The 16,746-nt window shown below is 44.0% G+C and overlaps 1 protein-coding gene across 1 annotated transcript in view; it reads right to left on the reverse strand.

The window, feature by feature from the left end:
- Itih5 (inter-alpha-trypsin inhibitor heavy chain 5) overlaps positions 1–16,746 on the reverse strand; it is a 100,660-nt gene that overhangs the window by 41,403 nt on the left and 42,511 nt on the right. The window contains exons 6-7 of the mRNA XM_021156172.3: positions 15,120–15,289; positions 14,134–14,250 (exon numbers count right to left, since the gene is read on the reverse strand). Of these exons, the coding sequence (XP_021011831.1) occupies positions 14,134–14,250; positions 15,120–15,289 (287 nt within the window). The remainder of the gene's footprint in view (positions 1–14,133; positions 14,251–15,119; positions 15,290–16,746) is intronic.

Consider the following 16,746-nt stretch of genomic DNA (forward strand, 5'->3'; position numbering starts at 1 on the left):
CACACACACGCACACTCTCCCAGGTGTCTCTGAACCCAGCCTAGTGGACAGTGAAGATTAGCCATGACAAGAGGAAACCAATAGCACAGGCTACCCATTGGTATGAGTTTCAGATATTGTACCAAGATAGACCACACAGAGAAATCTGAGCTGGTACAAGATGGAAACGGTTGAATAACTCCCAGTCTCACACTTAATCTGAACCCTAGAATTTAATTTTCCACATAGACCATCAGCCTCATTCTATTCTCTTCTGGGTCTTTTCCTCACTCTAATAACTTCCTGAAGCTATCCCAGTTTCTTATGAGCATCCCTGACCCCTCGGTCTCTATAACTCCCTGCTGCCTCTGCCAGAGACAGAGCACAAGAGTAACGTGACCAGTGTCATATCTTGGTTCCCAGTTTGAGGCATTATTTGAAGGCTGTGGAGACCCTTGGAGCTAAGGCCTGGAAGGCAAGTGTAGGAGACAGGGGGCAGGCCTCTGAAGATTACAGCCTCTCCTGACCTGATTTTTGGCTTCCTGATTTGCTGCTATGTGAACAAAGTTTGACCATATGCTCTCTGTGAGCTCCACTGTCTTCCCTACAATGATGGACTGAGACCATCTGAAATTGTGAGCCCAAATAAGCCCCTCCTACTCTGCATTGTACAGCCAGGTATTCTGTCACTGTGATACAGAGGTAACTAATGCCCCAGGCTTTCTGTCTGGATGTCCACCTTGTTCTCATGGCCTTGCAGACGAGAAAAGATGACTGATGATCAGCTGGCTTCTATTTGGTAGTCGAACGCTACATCTGTGAGTTAAGCATTTGACATAGTCCAGGGGACTATGCAATGGACTGAATTTTTATGTGTCTGCCCCTCATACTTACATCATAACCACATCAAAGCAAAAATGAGATTTCAAAGAATCAAATACACACAGTATCTAGCTTGGTGATTACACGACTTTTTCCTCCTTTCATCCCAGTTCAGACTAAGGGCCAGTTCAATGATGCTGTTGGATGTTAAGAATGCCAAATGCCAAATGTTTATTGAGAGGAAGCAAGGTTTGGCTCTCACAGAAGATCTGCCTGGGCCAGACTCAAGAATTTGCCCAGAACTCATGAAGCTCAGTTGTTCTAGGTCCACAGTTTTGCTATCCCTGGATCTTTGTGTGCATGTGTGTTACATCTGTGTGCCTGTGTAAGTGTGTGCACGTGTATGTGCAGCTACACATGCAAGTGTATACATGGTCATGTATGTGGAGACCAGAGGCCAACATCAGGTATCTTCCTCAAGCTGGAGAGTAAGCTCTACCTTAGTTTTTAAGTCAGGCTCACAAGCTAAACCTGAAGCTCGGCGATTCAGCTAGGCTGGTTGGCCAGTGAGCTCCAGTGATCTGCCTCTCTCCACCTTCCCCTGCTTAGTCAAACCCAGCTTTTTACATGGGTATTGGGGAGCTAAATCCAGGTCCCCATGCTTGAATGATAAGCACTTTACCAGTGGAGCCATCTTCTCAGCCCGACTCCTTGCTCTTTAGCCTCAAGATACATAACTACTCTATACAAAGTCCCAAACTTCTCCCCAGCGTGTCTATACAACACTATACACAACAGACAACCTTAACCAGATCCCATTCTACAATTTGTATGAGAGATGCAGAACCAGGCTTCTGTTCTACTCAGGGTGGGCAAATAAATGTCCATGACCTGTCCCATGATGAAGAAGGCACTTCAACAATGAGATCACCAGCACTGGACATGACTGCCAATGGGTAGAAGGGGCTATCATTACTGGGCTACATTTCATCTCTAAAAAAAAAATCTCTGCATCCATTCTAGAACTTTCCATCACATGGACAGCATCCCTTTCCTCCTCATCCCTCGCCTCTCCCCATTTCCCCTCTCACAGGGCCTAGGCTCTCTCTCCCTAAAGGAACCTCATCCACTCTTCAGCCACTTCTGTTTGAAGATTTCCCAAGTCCACATCTCCAGGCTTGGCATCTCTCCCCTTCTGGAGAGTTGTATCACGTTTCTCTTAGTCCGCTGGAAATACAATTCATGAGGTTCTTAATGAGAGAGTACTTACTCCCCCTCAGGCTTCCATACTCAAACATGGTTCCAAAGTCTGTGGCAGCTCCCTTAATTCTGCTGTTCTGCAGTATCTGGTTTTAGGAGACTGGGGAAGGGTATCAGAGAGGACCTCCTGGGAGGGATTTACTTGAAAGGAAACCGCAGCGTGGACTTATATCCCCCCAGAAGCTTCTGCTAAGGACTTCTGGGGTGTCATAGGCCCCGAAGGCCTTTATATGCATTATCGGAGAGTTCCTTTATCTCACTCGACTGCACAGTTTGATCACCATCCCAAATATCTTCAGGTCTATTTTACTTTAAACTCATGGTTATGAATAAAGCCTCCTCGCCCATCCCAAGCAGGCCTGTGGACTACAGAGGCAAATCACCATTTGTGGTCTCACATTAGTGGGAAGACATCTTTTCATGTTATAGGGAGGTGGGAACCTACAAAGGAACAAACTCTGTGCAAGATATCAAGCTCAACTCTCTATCTGTGAGGGCCCATGGTGTCATCTGTTGTTCCCATGGTGATGCTCAGCCCTTCAGCTGTGGAGACTAACACCGTCTGAAGGAACGGCACTTAATTTAGATGCTCTTCACTTGCTTTCAGTGAACCTTTCTTCTTTCTCTTCTCCTTTCCATCTCCCTTTTCCAATTTTAAAACAGAATCTCACTCTAAAACTGGCCTACAACTTACTATGTAGCTCACAGCCAGGCTCCTGCCTCAGCCTCCAAAGTGCTGGGATTATAGATGTGAGCCACCACTTGCAGCAGTTTTTCAGCATTAGAGTCTATGGTACAGTTTGCTTGTTTGGCAGCTCGGCTATACACTTGAAGTTCTTGTTCTGTTTTGACTTTCTTTACAAATGTTTGTGTCAGGAAAGTTTTCATATCATCTACTCCAAAACTATCAAAGCTATCACCGGACCCTTCCAACTGTAGCACATTAATTTCTTGTTTCCATCCTTCCTTTGCATTTTTCTTCCAACAAACACATCCCTGTTCTGCCAAGAAAACTGCATCCAAGGACAGCTCCTCCTTTCTCTCCTCTGTCATTTTTTTTTTTTTTTTTTGCGACTCAGCTCTTTCTTATCCTCAGGATTCTTTCACTATCTACACAACAGCATGGATTTGAATAATGTGAGAATGTTCAGCATTTCTCCTCCCCAGTAAAATGCTAATGTCCTCTATTAACGTGGCTTACAGTGGGACATTCTTGAATCTACTTGTTCTCTGTCTCCACAGATTACTTTCCCAGCCACTGCCATAAAGCAAGCTGACAAGATAGCTTCATGTAGAGAAGGTATATTCTGTCTCACAGTTCATGATGGGAAAGCTGGGGCAGCTGTGGAAACAGGAAGTGGCTGCGCATTGAGCATCCCCAACCAGAACCCAGAGAGTAATGGAGGTGTGCACAGAATGTGGCCCACTTCCTGTTTGACACAGGATCCCTGTCCAAGGAATGGCACCACTCACAGTTAAGATGGGTCTTCCCACATCAATTAATGTGTAATCAAGGTGCTCTCCCATAGACATGCCCAGAGTCCTGTCTCTCAGATCATTCTAGATTCTGTTGTGTTGAACGTTAACATTAAGTTTACCACTCCATGTTGTTGTAGATGCTACCGGTCTGCCTGCTCGGGTCTTTTCCCCCCATGCTCATCTCATTCACTCAAACAACTTCCAAAACACCTTCTAACTCAGCATTCCTGTCCCCCCTGCCCCCACCACATATACACTCATCTCATCCCTAAGAACAGTAACTACCCACCCTGTGGTACAGTTGCCAAAGCTTCCATCTCTGTTGTTGAGGATTTTGCGTGGCGATTTTGTCTTATTCTGTTTCTTTTGGATTCTTGTGAGATCAGGAGCCCAGTTATCTCTGTAAACTACGCCCCCCCCAAAAAAAAACCCCAACTCACAACCTGCTGACAGCACAAAGTCATATGCTTGGAGAATCTGAGTCTGGGGTCAAAACCAAGATGGATACCGGTATGGGGAGAGAGTCAGGTGTCCTGAACAAGAGAAGGGGGTGGCTGCACCCCGTCAGCTCTGAGGAATTTACTAAGTTGTAGTTTTAATCACTCAGCCAAGGCTGTGAAGTCCCTGGATTGACAAAGATTTCTGACACCCAGACAAGCATTTTTAGATGAGAATCTAAGTCTCTGGCTTACAGTGTTTCTCTCTCTGTTACCTGCAGTGGTTCCCTTTCAGCCTCTCTAAAGCCCTTTTGTAGGAGAACTTTGCCAATCCCAGCGGGAGAGTAGGGGGAAATTGTTTTCAGGAAGCAGAAAGAGAGAAGCCATTAGCAGCTGGTGCCTTGATTTCTGATGTTGACAGACTGCAGCCTGCGTGGCTGAAGGGAGAGTGCCGGAGCTCTGACCCACAAGCATTCTTTGTGTAGCAGCCAGAGGCTGCGTTCAGAATGCTCTGTGCTTCAAAACATGACCTCATTTACATAAATCTTCAGTGCCTCAAAAACAACTTGTTAAATGGGGTAACTCCAAGTTATTTAACATTAGCTGTGTGATAGCAGGATGTGCTCGTAGGTAAAGGTCTTTGCTGCCTTCTGGTTGACTTAAATTCTACTATGGGGACCCACATGGTAAAAGGAGAGAGAAAAACTTCTCCAGCATGTTGTTCTCTGACCCCCCCTTTAGTGGTATGGTGCATACACACTTTCAGACACTCACATACCCACTGAATAACTGAAAACTTAAGTGTCTATGATGTCAATGTGGGAGAACATTTTTTTTCCTTGAAACTATAGATCTTGGGTCTTGGGAATGGCCTGAGAGAACTATTTTGGCCTTTGTTCATCTATTAATTACTTCATATCTTGGCTCAGACAAACAGACAGACAGACAGACACACACACACACATTTTCCTTGTCCTCTATACACTGCCTCATGCCCTAGATCTCTATTTTGTAATATATTTCTGAAACATGCATACCCTGGTGGCAAGGGCAGCTAGATAAGAATAGCAAAAGGAAATGACCCAAGCCACATGCGGCTTAGTCATTGCACTAGGTGATAAGTCAACACACTGGGACTCACAGAAGAACCCAGATCTCAGTTCGTGCTGGGAAAAAAGTTTTATTGGAGCACGACACTCCTACTTAAGCCGGTTATCTGCGAGTCCTCTGCAGAACAGTAGTAGAGCGGCTGGGCTGGAATTGTAGCTCAGGGGTACACTGCTTACCTAGTATGCATGAAGTCTTGGGTTCAAATCCCAGCACCACATAAACAAACAAGCAGGCATAAACAGTGGTCATAAGTAGTTACCATGACTTCTGGGGGTGCAGAGGCAGCTCAGAGATTAAGAGAGCTGGCTGCTTCTGCAGAAGACGTGTAAGTTTCCTTCCCAGCACTCACAGCCATCTGTAACTGAGTTCCAGGGGACTGACTTCCTCTTCTGGTCTCTGCGGGTACCTGACATGCACCATACATACATAATTCAGGCAGACACTCACACAAATAACATAAAAATATATCACTTCAGAAGTTACGATGGTACTAACCTACCTGAAGTTATCTATTTACTTCTTTCTAGGAAGTTCACAAATCCCCAGGAATTCTTCCAATGGGGATGCGATCAGTGCTGTCCAGTATCTAAACAGACACTCGGGATGCCCAGTGCTTTATACTAATTTTTCTTTGTGTGATGCCACATGGTCATTTCCTTCTAGTCCCTCCCGATGTTTAGGCGTACTCTCCTTGGGTGTTTGCAACACACCTTCTTCCTGAGAGTCATCGTTAATTCTGGAAGCTGCATCCTCCTGTACACAGCACACTGCATGTCTGGTGAGAGCCTTTGCATCCCACGGCTCATGTCCATCTCTCCCCTCCCAGTTATTGGACCATTGCACACGACCCCTCTTGATCTCTATCACTTAAAAGCTACATCATCTATACCCTGATATCTTCTAGAATCTTCCCTTTCAAAAATGTAACAGGTTCACTGGATCATGAAGAGCATGTGCTAGACTTTTTGGACATTATTGAACCATCACAGACATGTCCTCGCTTAGCACTTCTGCGAGCTTCACGCTCAGGTTCAAACTATCCAAGCAAATCATGAAAGTGAAGGAATATGCAGCCCTGTTCACACCGAAGGTGTGCTTCATGTTAAATGAGAACAAGTCACTTATTCCATGCTCCAAAGCAGAATCACTTCATTGGTTTTTTGCAGCACCCAGCTGCTGGCTGGAGCCTCGGGGAGGTGATCTCTGTGTCCATTCCCCTGCACCGCACAGCTTTCTCCATCATGATGCATGTCAACAGGAGCAGGTGGGGACTCAGGGACCAAAGGTGGTTCCTGACTGATGCTACAATAGGGAGCTTAAGGTAGGCTTGGGGCCAATTTGAATATTAACTTTCTTTTTTTAACTCTGTGTATTTCAGACTACTGATGTCATGTTCCTGCTCATCACCATATCCTAGATAAAAAGGAGGTGACAATACCTATTCTTCATTGGATTGCCAAATGATTAAATGGTGAGGTGTATTCAGAGCGGGGCCGGAGAGATGGCTCAGTCAGTATGTGCTTCTTGAGGTCAGATCCCTAACACACACACACACACACACACACACACACACACACACACACACACATAAAGAAGACTTGGCATAGCTGTATATGCCTACAATTCAGGCTGGGAGACAGAAACAGGAAGGAGGCGTACAGCGCTTACTGTCCACTCAGGCTAGACTAATGGCAAGTGCCAGGGTCCGTGAAAAATTCTGTCTCAAAAAGTATAATGAAGAATAATTGAAAAAGCCATCTAACATTGACCTCTGGTCTCCACATGCACATGTGTATGAGCACCATATGTATGTCCATACAGATTCACACATACATAATTATATAAAAAGTATATATTTTAAAAGTGTATATTAAAAGCATATATATGTGTATATGTATATACTATATATTTAAAAGAGTATTAATCACTCATTAGTATCCAATGTACCTTTAGAAATACAAAGTAAGAAAAGGAAAACATAAAGTAAGGCCACACCACGTAGCATGGGTAGGGGAGAAGACCCAGAGGCCTGACACTCTGTGTCCTACCTGCAGCAGGAGCCACTACAACACAAAAGTATGTGGTAAACAGACGCAAGGGAAAGAGAAGCAGAACAGTTTGAGGCATATGAAGAGAGGAGGAACTGGAGACTCCAGCATGGAGAGAAGCAGCCCGTTGAATGTAGTCTGCCCTGTCACCTGAGGCCATGGTCAAGTCCCAGCCCCTCCGCCCCTCCATGCCGCAGCAGATGTCTGTGTCAATTTCCATGGCTCACATTACCACTAAAGACTGTGTGGACATCCCTGGCGTGGGCTGCCACCTGGGACGGTGTAGATGTCCGAGGACTGTGTAGAGTTAGCCCCACTCCTCACTGGCTGTCACAGTCTGGAAAGCTGACCCCACCTTTTAACAGATGCAGAATGTGTGAGAGTAGGTCCCACACCTCGAGTGAGGTGCAGCACGGTAGAATCGACTCTGATGGCAAAAGAATGGGAGATCTCGTTCTGCCCCTTGTCAGCTGCAGCATTGGGTGAGCTGCCAAGGCAGTGCCGTAGAGCTCGCCCTGCTGATGAGGGTGCAGGAGAGCTGGCAGGCTGACTAACTCAGCTACCACTCAGACCCAGGGCCAGGACTTTGAGTTGGCCCACTTCAAAATCTACCTCATCTGTGAATTGCTGGAGAGTGTGAAAGAGCCCGTCCTACAGACGCAAAGCTGCAGGGTCTCCACGGCAGAGGGCAACGACAGGATATCCAAGAGGAGTCCCTGTGAGGACCCAGTATTGATGGTGTAGCAAAAGCTAGAGGCCTCAAATCAGACCAATGCCCCTTTGCAACAAACAATTGCAAGTAAAAAGGTGTGTAGACAAAAGCGTGTGCTGTGAGACACACTGTGACACAGTAGAGCTGCCACAGTGAGATGTTTTCTCTGCTTTCTTTTGTTTTGTTTTGCTTATTTTTTAAATTCTTGTTTTTTATTTTCTATTGGGAGGAATGTTGCAAGGGCAGAGGGTAGAGACAAAGGGACAGGGGAGATGAATGGGATTAGGATGCAGGATATAAAACTCACAAAGAATCAATAAAATGTTAAAACTAATAAAGTTCATGATCATATGAAAATTTCTGACGTTCTTGTGCGAAGCGCTGGGAATACATTCTATAACACTTAGAACCAAGATGCCCCAGCTCTGTGGAGCTCCCAGACTCTTTACCTGGAAGGTACCATCGGAAAGCACACAACTAGATTTAGGACACCAGGGAAGAAACTTAATCTATGACACAGTGTACTAGAGCCAAGTCCTCCCGCCTGTAATTCATACCTTCCTGCAGTTCAAGGTGGGAGTGACAGACAAGGGATGCCACACCCCCACCCCACACTCTGAGTGAGAGAGAGAGAGAGAGAGAGAGAGAGAGAGAGAGAGAGAGAGAGAGAGAGACTAAGATAAAAGATGTTTTGATATTGTCTACCAAGTTAATGAGAAAATGGAAGACAACCGTCTTTTCAAGCTACTCGGGAACCGAGGGATGGCACAGAGTGATACAGAGTGTGGGAACAAATGTCAGGGCCATGCCAAGGTAAGAAACACCTGGAAAATGATCCATTCATCACCAGATTTGTTAAAGACATCCTAGAGCCTTATGATGAAGGAAAAAGCAATGGATCCAGTAGCATAGATTAGAGAGCTGGAGAGATGGCTCAGTGGGTAAGGCGCTCATGGCAGGAGGATGAGAAACTGAGTTTAGATACCCAGAGTCCATAAAGCCAGATGAAGTAGTGAGCCACTCTAATGATGGTGTTACCATGGTGACCTGTGAGGCACAGACAAGAGAATCTCCAGAAGTTCATGGTCAGCCGGCTTGTTCATGCAATGGGAGAACAGGAAGCAACCCTCACTTTTGTGTCTCACAAAGCAGAAGGGAAGGACCAACAATCAAGGCTATGCTCTGATTTCCATACATGGCCCATAGCAATGCATACCTGCTCTCTCTCTCTCTCTCTCTCTCGCTCTCTCTCTCTCTCTCTCTCTCTCGTGTGTGTGTGTGTGTGTGTGCATGTATGTGTGAGAGAGAGATGCACTAAGATAAAAGGTTAATATAATAGTAATAATAACAACAATGATATAATACAAATTACAAAAAAAGTATGGGCTTTGGCCTAGAAAACAGTGTATTTTTTGAAAACTTGTACATGTATTTATTTGTATGTGTGAGTGAGTGAGTTGGGGGTGGTTGGGGGTCAGAGGGCAGCTCTCAGGAGTCAATTCTCTCCCTCCATGTAGGTCTCAGGAATTGATTTCAGTTCATCAGACATGACAGCAAGTTCCTTCACCCATGGAGCCATCTTGCCAGCTCAAATAATGCACTTAGTAGCCACTGTGTCATCACTAATGTTGCCTAAGACAGGCATGTTTGCAGAGACTTGCATGCCTTAGTTGTGCAAGTCAACTGGCAAAAGAAAGGCAAGTACCCAGATCACATCGCCTCTCTTCTTGTTATCCCTCTCAGCTCTCACTTCATTGAGACTTATTTCTAAGTGTTGATGGATTATCAGAAGTCTTTCTGACCCAACGCCAGGACCATCTCTCAACATATCCATATGCAAAACCACATGGGAGACAAACAGCCAAGTATGTGCCAGCAGCCAGCGGGAGGCACCATCCCTGCTCCCAAAGTGGGGCAACCGTAGCATCCAGATGCACGTTCCCACTGGGTTAGGAAGAAGAACCAGAAAATTCTGGATGCATGCAAATTTAGGGGCTCCCAGGTATAGACAAGCCCCCTACTAAGTATGTATTTGTTTTCAGATCAAATGAACTTTACTGCTTGTGTGGGAACAGCGTGTATGCATGCATATGTATCCATGTGTGTTCTTGCATGGGTGTAGAGGCCAGAGGTCAGCATCCCATGTGTTCCTCATTTCTTCCCAACCTTATTTTCTCCAGACAGACTTTTCCTGAACTGGGAGCTTTCCAGTCCTACCAGACTGTTTTGCCAGTTACCCATGAGATCCTCCTGTCTCTGCTTTCCTGTTGTAGTAATTATTTAATCTCAAATTTGTTTCCACCCCACCTTTGTTCATTCAATTCCCAAATAAATGACAAGCAACTATTATATTTATTATAAGCCTTTAATGCACTAGAGTTGGGCAGATATCTACCCTCTGTGCTATTATCTCTACTTCCCTGCCAATAACCCCGAGTTATAACTTGCCATGTTCCGTCTGGGACACTCTTAACTCCAATTGGCCAGCCTTCATGGCCATGTTTTCATGACTCACCTACCACATAGCATCTCTCTCTCTCTCGGAGGGGCAAGGTTACAAGGTCACTTGGGTCTGTGTGCAGATTCTCTCATCCCTGGGGCGGGGGAGGGGAACCAGGCCCTGGGGGCCAGTTTTTAGCTTTATAATATATAGCAAAACACCAAACCTCAACACTTCTTCAGTACTGATAACACAGGTAAGTGCCACTGTTCCCAGCTTCTTTTACATGGAAGCTGGGAAGCCAAACCCAGGTCCTCATTCTTGCATGGCAGACACTTTACTGGTATAGACATCTCCTTACCTTAATCTTTACAGTTCTTTATAAACAAATTGTGTGTGTGTGTGTGTGTGTGTGTGTGTGAGAGAGAGAGAGAGAGAGAGAGAGAGAGAGAGAGAGAGAGAGAGAGAGAGAGAGCGCATGCATGCATGTGCACGAACCCTCAGGTACACATGGTGCATGTGTAGAAGTCAGAGGTCAACTCTTGGGGGACAAACTCAGGTTATCAGATATACATGGCCACTACCTTCATCAACTGAGTCCTATTTCAAGCCCTTGAGTAATTATTAAATACCAACTATACTCCTAACCCTATGATGAGGACAGGAGAATTGCTCAAGTCCATCAAAGTTTTGAGATGCCAGACAAGTGGAGAATGATTCATAACAAGATCCAAGTGGACCAGTGGCAAATGCCTCATTCACATTGGCAAGCCTGTTGACACAATATGAAAGAGGCCATGATGGTGCTTAGAAGACAGTAGCATGCATACCAAAGTGACAGTGACAAGTAAGGAATGGGATGTTAATGTCCAGAAATGACAGAAGAAAGAGTAGCAGTGGTGTCACATCAGTCATTGGATTGGTCTTGCGTAAAGCTAGGAGACTCATGCCTTCCAGAGTGCAGCCTTCTCAATACAGTCTTAAACCAAGAAAGAGCATTGACCTTGTATCTGATGACACCTCTCTCAGGAACGCACTGTTGCTTGCATAGTGTTTGGTCCATGGGATTAGCGCAGACCTGGAACCAGAGCCAGAACCTTCCACTTACTGGCCAGGTTTTTTCTCCTTCAATTTTCCATCAGTAAAAATGGGATGGCAGTGATGGTTGTGAAGACTAAACATGTCCATGTTACATAACTCATGTAATATACTTAGGATAGTAAATAACATGTTGAATATGTGCCCTATTATTTAAGAGGTCTTCAAGTGGCTGGAGAGTCAGTGTGGCCTGTAAAGTGTTTACCACGCAAGTATAAGAACCTAACCTTCATCCCCAGCACCACTGTCAAATCTGCACATGGCAGCATGTGTGTGTAATCCCACCACTGGGGAGGCAGGGACAGAAAGATCCTGAACAGCCAATCTAGGCAATCAGGGAGCACCATGTTCAATGAGACTCCCTGCATCAAAAATAATCAGGTATGAAATGATTAAGGAACCACAGTCACCCTCCACCCCAAAACACATGTAACCAGGTGTACCCGCACCCATATGAGGGGGCTGTGCTTATTTTATTATTAAAGGTGAACTCAAGAGAGCCTTGCTTACTTTTTTTATCTGTACAGCTTGGGCAGGATTTTGCATTAATGGAGATTATTTGGCAAGATTTCTTTCCTTTTTCTTCTTTTCTTTCTTTTTCTTTCTTTTTTGTTACTACATGGTTGTGCTTTATAACTCTGGCTGGCCTTGAACTCACAGCCCTACCCCCAGCCCCACCCCAGCCTCACTCTGCCTAAAGTGCTGGGTTTGCATGTGGACAGAAACTGTTCTTATTGGAAAGCATATCCTTGACCACCATCTTATTAGAAGTGGAAGACCCTATGTCCCCAAACAGGCTGGTCTTGGAGTCCCTCAGTCACCAGAAAATGAAGCTCTTGAGCAGTGTCAACCTGCATGAATGAATGATCTTGGTCTGATTGCGGTGGTGACAGCAGACTGGCTGAGCCTTTTTCCATTTTGCTACTTCTTAATACTTTATTGAGAAATATTGCAAAAATTACACATGTGGGCACCAACACTAAAACTTCATATTAGTCAAAGTGTCCTTATACATAATCTATAAAACTTAGAGTTTAAAACTATGGAGATAAAAATAGTATTTCATTTTTATGTTGTTCTCTTTTCTGTGTTTGTTTCTGTTTGCCAGTAAGTGCTCATGTGTCCCCAGCTGTCATGGAACCTCCTAGGGAGTCAAGGATGACCTTGGGTTTCTGATCCTCCATGCCCGGAGAACTGCACCCCCACGTCCTATTTATGTCAAGCTGGAGACTGAACCAGAGCACTCTACGAACCCTGTTAACTGTTAATATGGTTGCCTCCTCATTTCATAACCTTGGTGAATCTTTATTCCTCATGGATGATCTTATATCCCTTGTTCCCTTCCTTATGCAGGCTTATTTCTTATTGGTCTGAGAAAGCTCATTATTTATAGATGATAAATCTATCTTTTTCCTGCATACAGCATTCCAGTCATTTATTGTTTTTGTTTATAATTTGTAGCACAAGTTTAAATTTTTCTTTTACCTGAAGTAATTGTTTTTATTCTCTGTAATTACTTTTATCTCTTTTATTCTTAAAGACTTGCCCTTGGTTATAAAACCAGTTAGTAAGGAGCCTATTTTCCCTAATGCAGTTCACTGATTATCTTTGCTGAGCCCCCTAGTGCATGGAGAACAGTTTTCCTGTTATAAATCAATTTAGTATTTCTAGGAATGAATACACATGAGTTCTCAGCTACATTTCTTTACTCTTAGACAGTTCAGAATCCCCTAGGGAATGATGCTGCCCATAGTGGGGAGGGAGTTTTCTCAGCCCAGCTAACATAATAAAGGTCCCCTAGACATGCCACCTCAGGGCAACCTTACCCAGAGGAAGCCTGACTGCGGCTCCCTTCCCAGTTGTGACCAACTGACAATGGAAGCTAATTCTCACATCTGTGAATCCCCAAACTCATAGAGTATTGAAGGAAAACCTCTCAAGAAGAATATTCAAGAAGCCATCATTCTAGAACTAGAGAAAGCTAATCTAAAGGAGAAAAAAATCACCAAATCAGATTCCAATAAGTAATTCCCACGAAGAGAACAAAAGTCAAAATTTTACTGACTTTCAACAGCAACAATAAAAGTCAGCAGACAATATAAATGCCATCTAACAACTTCTCTGAGCTTGGAATTTTGTGTGTTGGGAGAGGCGTAGATTTTGTGAGAACTACTCCTGAATTATTGAGACCTTAATTCTTTGCTCTGAGAACAAACATGCCAAAGGTATGTGTGAGGGTTCTTTCTATTCCATTTCTCACAAAGGAATCCTCGCTGGACATGAATTTTGTTAATATGGTACTGTTTTGGTTTATTTCCTGCTGTTTTGTTTAGTTTTCCATTGTTTTGAACCAGGTGTCACTATGTAGCCCATGGTGTCCTGAAACTTGCCATGTACCACAGGCTAGCCCTCAAACTTGTGTTCCTTCTGCCTCAGTCTCCTAAGTAAGTACTTGCATTCCAAAGTGTGTCACCATAGTCAACTGACTGGACTACTGAGTGGCCCTCTCAGTGTGCCCTGTTTCACTCATGCTATCCTCTCTGTTGGGGTGTTTCCTCTAACGGGACGTTTGCTGTCTTAAATCTATAGTTTCTATCAGTGGCTTACATGAGTCAGCTTAAGGATGTCCGTAGGAAGGAATAGCTAGGTGGTAAAACAGACATTTGGCATCAACTGAATGTCACTCCCAAGGCAGATCACTGTCTCAGGCGAAAGCATGAGCAATCACTGGGCAGGCAGCTGACTCACCTGCTGGAGTTTCGCTCCCACCATGGAAGCGCTGATGTCAAGCACGAAGACCACGTTCTTGGGTAGAGGGGGGAGGTTTTTAGGAGCAAAGTAGTGCACGAAGTAACCATTCAGAACCTGGGGAGGAAAGATAAAGCAACTGAAGTAGCATTCAGAAAAAGGGAGAAAATGCTGAGAAGAGTCTGGGAACTTCCAGAAAACACAAAGATGGTATGAAATAGTCCAGGGTTACATTGCACACCGAGAACAAAGTTATCTACAGTCTTGATCCCTCCATGAGAATTAGTTATTAATTCATATAATAAAGTAGAATCATCTATTTTAAATGTATTCCTCATGGAATGCGAGTGTAGCTCAGTGACAGAGTGTTTGCTGAGCATGTGTAGATCTCTGGGTTCAATGTGCATTACCTTAAACCCAATATAAAATGTATACATGGGTAGATAGATACACAGACAACGACAAGCCATCCACTCTAATTATGCATCTTCCTCTGATTTTACTTCCCAAGAATCCTGCTTCTTGCAGTATCTATTTTTACTAAGCATCTCACATGGTAAGATAGCAAGGTTGTCTGCATTCTCTGTGCACATTCTCTCAGTTTAATATTCCCATCTTGTCTCTAGAGCAATACAACCTGAAGGGAAATAAGCTATGGAACAGTCTCTTTTAATTAAAGTTGAAGAAGTGCTAAAATTCTAACCTCATCTAAAACACCACAGGGAAAATTTTATTACAGATTTTTCATTTTCTGTCCAGGTTACTGAAGCACGAAATAGGTACCCTCGACAGCCAGAACGGGAGCATCAGTAGGTTCTTTGAAGACATATTTGGGGTTTAAATAGTTTTACTAAGACCTAGAAAGATCTTTCACTTTAGGTAAGTATTGGAATCTGTAGATCTGAATCTGTAGATCTGAATCTGTAGATCTGAATTAAGGAAAGAGGATTGAGCTCCATGAGTGGTGGCATCGTGGGAGTCGTTACCTGGATGTCACCAATGTTCTGCTCTCTCTCGACATCATACCGAACGATGAAATCTCCCAAGATCCCATTCTGAGCAATCTTAGCTTGTTGGACCACAGTAGGCTTAAAGATGACTTTGGCAAATGTCTCATTTTGATTGATGAGAGTAGAAGGGGGAGGACCCACATCGCCTGCACGCAATAAACAAACAGCAGAGAGCTGAAATCATAAAGACTTTTCTCAGAAAGAATAAACTTTTGCATAGACATGGGATGTTAAACTTCATTCTATTGGAGGTTTGACTTCCTCCTTGTATCTTCTAAGAACTTTTGTTAATTTCTCAAGAATGAAAGGGTTTAGCCGGGCATGGTGGCGCACGCCTTTAATCCCAGCACTCGGGAGGCAGAGGCAGGCGGATTTCTGAGTTCGAGGCCAGCCTGGTCTACAGAGTGAGTTCCAGGACAGCCAGGGCTATACAGAGAAACCCTGTCTCGAAAAACCAAAAAAAAAAAAAAAAAAAAAAAAAGAATGAAAGGGTTTATTTTGGCCCATAGTTTGAGTGAATGAAAGACCATAACAGAGTAGAAGATGACCACACTATAACCAAGGTCAGAAAGCAGAGAGATGAACGCCATATTCAGCTTGCTTTGTTATTTTTATTCCATCCAGGACTCCATGCCATGGAACAGTGCCACCCATAGTTAGAACCATCTTTTCCACCTCAATAAGCCTAATCTAGATAATCCCTCACAGACATACAGATATTGTCTCCTGGGTGTTCTATAGCCTGCCAAGTTGACAATATTAACCATCACCCTGAGCCTGAAGGACTGGAATTCAGGTACTGATCCACTATGCTAGATGTGAGCCCTTGCAAAACCCAAGCCATATGTAAACTACATTAATAGTAATGCCAATGTCATGCTCTTAGAAAGACCTAACGACAGGCTGTGCTTATCACCATTCTAGTTTGTGGAAAGCATCACACCAAGTTTGTTGTTATCAAACATAAGCATCTTCAAAGTAGGAGGAGGAATTCGATAGTACATTATAGACATGGCACACTTAGGATGGTATATGACTATCAAAATGTAAGAAGCCTGATGGAAAGTCTGCCAGTGATGCTGACAGTCATGTTGAGGCTCAGCGTCAGAGCATGGAGAGGATACTCTCTGATGCTCATTTATATTGAGTTCAAAGTCAGACACAACTCATCCAGAGGCAACTGAAGTACGGCGGGTGATCCTTTGGGAGGAAAGGTCCTAACTGGGAAAGAATACAAAAGAATCTTTGAAGAGAAGTGTCCTAGGTTTGATGTAGCAAAATGGGTGTACCTAGTGTAAATGTACAAATGTGTACATAACTCAGCAAGACTTACACATAAGTTATATGCACTTTATTCTATTTTATTTATTTAAGCGTGAGAGTTGGGAGCAGAATGCATTAAACAGACACTCTGCAGCATGGAACATAACAATCTACTTTGCCAAGTGAACCCCACTCTATTCTTTTCCTTGGACTAAATGTGTGTGCATAGCCACTTATATGGGGATTAGGCATATCCAGAAATGTTCCAGCTGGCAGAGTAAGACCAGGGGTTGAGTTACTGGGAAACACTCGCAATGTCATGCCAGTTAAATGAAAGAAA

Source organism: Mus caroli, unplaced genomic scaffold (assembly GCF_978045245.1).
Source record: "Mus caroli unplaced genomic scaffold, Mus_caroli_1 scaffold_2, whole genome shotgun sequence".
Classification (NCBI taxonomy): Eukaryota; Metazoa; Chordata; class Mammalia; order Rodentia; family Muridae; genus Mus; species Mus caroli.